We start from the raw sequence: 5,675 nt of genomic DNA, 5'->3' as shown, positions 1-5,675 counted from the left end.
TGTATACGGCCTTTAAATTTGTGATGCCATGTTGTTTCATGAAAAAATGTAATTGTTTTAACTGTTGTCTTAATTGTTATCTGCAAAAGTTATTTAAAAGTATATTTCATGCACAAGAGGGTTCATGACCTTTCGAAGACATAGTGTACCGTAATTGATAGATTGTTTCAGTTTCTGATAATTATTCATGGTTATGAAACTAACAAAAGTTTTGGTAAATATTTTAGTAACTGCATACTTTAAAAAAAAAAAACAATAGAGTTATTTTCACAGATGTTTCGACGGAAATCAGGAAAAAGGTAAACTAATAAACGTTTCCTAAACCAAGAACAAGGGGTGCATGGACTACTGCCTCCTTGATTGCATGGAGTAGAGCTTCCGTTTAAAATGCCGATGCTCAGTGCGGATTCCAGGGAGTACGGACTGTGCACTCTGAGTCAAGGAATAGCAACTATGGATTTGCGCTTGTTCGATTTGTGCGGATTTGGAACACGCATGCGGAACGTGCATGTAGAGTGTGCACACGGAGTCATGGAATACCGACCTAACGGCTGTGCTGCACACTTAAATTGCGTAACGTTCTAGGAGCAGCACCATAACAGTTTCGAACAGTTTAAGCATGTCGTAGCTCTACCATGTTCACCGGGAGGTTCTGCGAATCAGCATGATGCACACAGACCCCGGTACGAGTGTATTTAGAACATATGGAATCACCAACATTTTTTAAAACGTGGGCAATCGAAGCAAAACTTATGACAGTATTTAGGGTTTCAAACACCCATTCTTGTAATTCTACATTAATCTTACCGCCGATTGTGAATAATCGTATTTTATCGTTTTAAATCGCCGATAAGGGAAATGGTATTCCCAATGCTTACATACTGAGTAACAATCATTAGAGTGTATTACTAGTGTGTTGCGTTATAGTGAAAGCTATGCATTTATGCCATCACAGAAAGTCGGAAACGCCTCTATAAAAGCCAAAAACCGCATGTACCAGAGTCAACAGCACTAACAACGAATCGTTGTTTTAACTGAAGCTACCGCAAACCAAGTGACAAGAACACCATATTTGGGTACAAACGCACCTGGATTTAGTTACTCACGTGCAAAAGCATTACACGATTAATATAATGACCATAAGTATGGCCTTCACATGCGGGTATATAAGTGTATAGGCACGTGTTTGTGTTATTGTTATTAATATATAATGTATGAAACCTAATATCTTTTCAACCTGACATTATCATGTTTTAAATGCACATTGTTTCAAGTTCTGCAAATTAAAATATGCTTTAGTATACTATACAGTATAATTATAGTTTTTGAACTGTAGCCCTGTTTGCATGTTTTAAGATTCATATGTTATGTTTCAGACAAGGTTATTATGCTTCTTTAGATTTTAATTTGATAAATGTGATGTTGCAATGCAAATTACATTTTTAGTGTGTGTTTTTTTTTAATATAACCGACCACTTGTTTAATTGTTTATTGCTGTTCTATTTTCACACATTTTCTCTAAAATAATCAAAGATTTTTTCTCTGCTTACATTTTTAAACCGTTTGATGTGTCGACTTGACTAAGGTGTGAAGTGTTCTGGGGTCGAATTAACGAAGGATCAATATGTCATGATACCATTTTGCGAACTAATCAATAACGAATGCCAGTGTACGAATACATTATATTATAAAATCAAAATAAACAAGACTTTTATTGTATATTTTTCCAATTTTATACACTGTGCTTTTCTTAACACAAGCGTTCGAGTAAAATGTGTTTGAGTCCGTGTGGTGGAACTATTTTTGTCAGTGGTAGAGAATGGCGGTTTTCGAATTTCCCTGCACGACTGTGGTAAATACTCATAATCTATGAGGGGTGAAGTACAGTATCATACTGAAGGTTTGAAACACCACACGATTTATGAAATTATGGAACACCGCCCAAGGAAATTACTTGCGCTCGCCACAAGCAAACTCGACAGAAACCGGTCTTGCGTTCTTGGAAGGGTTTTGCTGAAATGTTGTAGACTTTGTGACGAAAGAATTCTGCAATATCAAGGCATTGAACTTGTGAGAGTATGAACCTACATCATGAAACAAAACTTCATATTAAAGTAGTTGTTCCCTTGCTTAAACAATCCTTACAATGTCGACAATAGCGTCGACGTTTCACCGTTAGTAAGAATTATGAATTATATTAATGGTAAGGTTTTGACAATTAAGATTGTGCTTGTAGAGGTATTTGTAAATTTCAGAATGTATACTTAGTTTATAACAACGCAATACCGTCACCTTTGGAGCTTGATGAGTGACGGGCGTGAAGGTTTTCCCTTTAAATCCATGCTCTTCTTTATTTCGGATAGACCTGCCGTTTCTATTCTTGTGGAGTATAATAAACAAATACGAGTAGTATGTTTAATAATAGCAACGCAGCGCAATTTTACCTTGTTGGGAAAGAATAAAGCAATAGCAGTTTTGTTTGTGTTTTTTTTTTTTCAATCATAAAACATACTACATTTTCGAAATCAATCAGTGAACAAAGCTGTATAACAGTACCTTATTTAAGAAAATATTATCGAGGTAACCCCGCGACAAGTGAATTCTTCAACAGCCGTGCAGGCTAAAGCTCCTAATGCTAACCGAAATATATGTACAAACTACTAACTACTCAGCATGACTTATCACGTTTAATCTTATATGAAATTGTTGTGTGTGTTTTTTTTCATGCTTGCAATGGCGTGGCCAGCGATGCAGCACAGCAGCATCATGATGTTTCCCAGTGTCGACCTTGTCAGTCCTGCAGCACTGGTATTGGGGCAGCATCTGTCGGCGCTGCAGCATTCATAGCCGTCTTTACAGCAACCTCCGTTATAACAGCAGTACGTACCGGTTCGGCAATAATAACCTTCACCACAGTCAACGGCTCCGTCGCCTTAAGTATAATAATATTTAAGAGAATACATAGACATGTGTGTTATTAAACTCCGTTTAAACTACGAAAAGGTTTGTTATTTTGATTTTCAGTCACTCGTTTTTTTCACAGCTAATTCAATTCAAGACCATTTTGTTATTTCTCATTTTTAAAACTTTCAGACTACATACAATATGACATTTCCTTCGTTATTCCACAAAATAATATTTAAATCCATTATACAGGATAACACATGTTTAACCATGGCTTTAGATTAATAATTGTCCCAGTAAAAATCGGGCAATTATTCCTTCCACTGGGGCAATTATCAACCAAAAGCCATGGTCAACCATGTATTATTCTATAAATAACATACCTAAGTCTGAAATGGTGTACATGTATTCTAAATGAAACCTGGTGTGGCAAACTCATGAAGAGACTTAAGTCCGATCGGCCCATTTCATGTTATAAAGTTGATAACTACTAAGGCCAAAAATAAACAAAAATTGTTTGGTTAGGGTAACATCCTTTCCAAAAACAGGCAGGGTATGTAGGCTTTTTTATTCTTTTTTATTAGGCTTATGTAAGAACGTTATTGGCATCATTGGGGAATGGCGTTCAAGTGATCTTCTGTATAACTTTTTAAAGGTTTTAAACTACACATAAAACACACACTTTAAAAAAGCTATTACCAACGACTTATGAAAACGGTAGGGTCGGCACCTATTTCGTTGGTAGGGTCGACCTTACCGGTTTTTATAATGCATAGTTTTATTCTATGTCTATAATAGCTTAAACGTTTCAAGAGGGCATTAGGGGTCCTCCCTATATTGCTCATAAACGAATAATTATCTGAAGAATGAAGTGACAAAGACGCACACCATCACAAAAAAGGAATTGAATTAGATCTTAACAATTATTGTCATAAATAATACCATTAGCTGCAAACTAGTGATATAAGCCTGCTGACCAAATATCAGATCGCAGATTTTCATATTTCTGTTCGAAAATTATTGTTTTATGGCTGAAGAGTCACTAACGGTTTAAGAAAAATGCATAAAACATCATGTTTTGAACTTAGCTATGCAAATCGGCGATCTGATGTTTTGTCAGCAGTTTTATATCACTGGCTTTCTTGCACTTTTGTATAAATTGGCTCGTTTGAAGACAAAAAAAAAACAGTGGTGAAAGTGTTAATTCTGTATGAGTGCAGCTTTAAAAGTAAGAAGCATGTATAGCGTTTGCTTAAAAAAAGGCTTCATTTATACATGCTAAGTATTTCACCATTACGCTGCTCGTTCCCGGATACTGAAAAGGAAAACATGCTTAAATAATGTTCGTTGTGCGTATGTTTCATGTTGATAACTTAAAAAAAATGTTTAATATCATTTATCTGTGCACATGTCATAAAATGTATGCAGGACATTTAATTATCGTATTAAACTACACCAATACTTCTTTTTTATTTACCGGAAGTAAGACGCTGCGTAAAACCTTGCTTGATCTGAAATATTGAATTGTAGTGAACAGAAGTTGACGCCATCTTCTTCATCGTTCACACCTTAATCCTTTTTATCTTCTATTATTTTACATTATATGGCTATGAACTTCGGCGCATGGACTATCAATAAATGAAATATAATCACGCTACAGGGATTATAAGACATGATAGAAGAAACTCACCGCCCTGTTTTGGCACTACATCGTCTGAACCATTCACTGGCAGGGTCTCCAGCTTTAAATGCCATTCGCCTGATGCTGCCTCGACTGAAAATGATAATACTCGAATCGTTACAGTGAGCCTGGATACATTTTTATTTTCGCTTAAAACAGAAAGTTTGGTTCATTACCCTTACTTTTTAAGTACATTCAGTCACAAATATTGGTAGAATTATACATATGCATACACGTTAAATCATTAAACCATTTACATAGTATCCCGTTTTAAACAGTTTACTGCGTCTTGGCGTTTAATTTTTGAAAGACCAAAAGTCAATGCATTATTTCTTTTTATTTTGCAGTGTTTTTAAAGGAATACTTTATTTTATACTCTAAAAAATATTATGATATTACATTAAAGTCTTGAAAAGTTACAAAGAAAGACTACGATTTTTTCGTATGATTTTATATTTGAAAAAAATGATAATCGATTAAAATATATGAATATGATAACGAATAGATACAAAAAAAAGATAAATAGACAAATAATTTAAATATAAATAAATAATGATTACATAAATCAATGAATGAAAAATTATATAGATAAAAATAAATTCATTAATTAAAAAAATAATCAAATAATCAATTGAATAAATAAATAAAAGCCATACCTGTGACAAAATGCTCACATATAGTTATCAAAATGCAAAACGTCCCTGCTGTAATAAAGATATTCATTTTAGAAGTGTTAGTTGCAACCTTACGCGTAGAACAGAATATTCTTAGTGATCTCAAGTGCCGTTTATCTACTTATCAAACTGTCCCATTTTATTTAAATACATCGAACCCACTAACAATGTATGAATTTAAAGAAAAAGCAGGCCTTACATAATACGTCAACACGTATTAGACGCTGTTATTATACGTTTTATAATGTTTTATAGTTTTATCAGGGATATATATAGTGGATATGTTCAATGTTTGAAACAGTGAAAATTTGTATATCAACTTGATATGTTTCACTATTTTGATTATTGGAACTACATTTTAGCCCGCTTGTGTCCCTTTTAAAGTATGAGCTGATTACTTCCCTTGGTACACACCA

The 5,675-nt window shown here is 34.2% G+C and overlaps 1 protein-coding gene across 2 annotated transcripts; it reads right to left on the bottom strand.

Annotated features, from left to right (window-relative positions):
* Positions 1–2,493: 2,493 nt before the first annotated feature.
* On the bottom strand, positions 2,494–5,365 carry LOC128212280 (uncharacterized). 2 transcript variants are annotated; one of them, XM_052917656.1, is made up of 4 exons: positions 5,242–5,365; positions 4,595–4,678; positions 4,196–4,219; positions 2,494–2,932 (listed from the first exon to the last, which is right to left on the bottom strand). In XM_052917656.1, the coding sequence occupies exons 1-4, from the start codon at positions 5,306–5,308 to the stop codon at positions 2,694–2,696; spliced, it is 414 nt and encodes a 137-aa protein (XP_052773616.1). In that variant the 5' UTR covers positions 5,309–5,365; the 3' UTR covers positions 2,494–2,693. The 2 variants fall into 2 exon arrangements, with proteins under 2 accessions (XP_052773616.1, XP_052773617.1); XM_052917657.1 differs by lacking the exon at positions 4,196–4,219.
* Between the last annotated feature and the right edge of the window lie 310 nt (positions 5,366–5,675).

Source organism: Mya arenaria, chromosome 12 (genome assembly GCF_026914265.1).
Source record: "Mya arenaria isolate MELC-2E11 chromosome 12, ASM2691426v1".
Taxonomy (NCBI): Eukaryota; Metazoa; Mollusca; class Bivalvia; order Myida; family Myidae; genus Mya; species Mya arenaria.
This window is presented reverse-complemented; position numbering and strand designations above follow the sequence as displayed.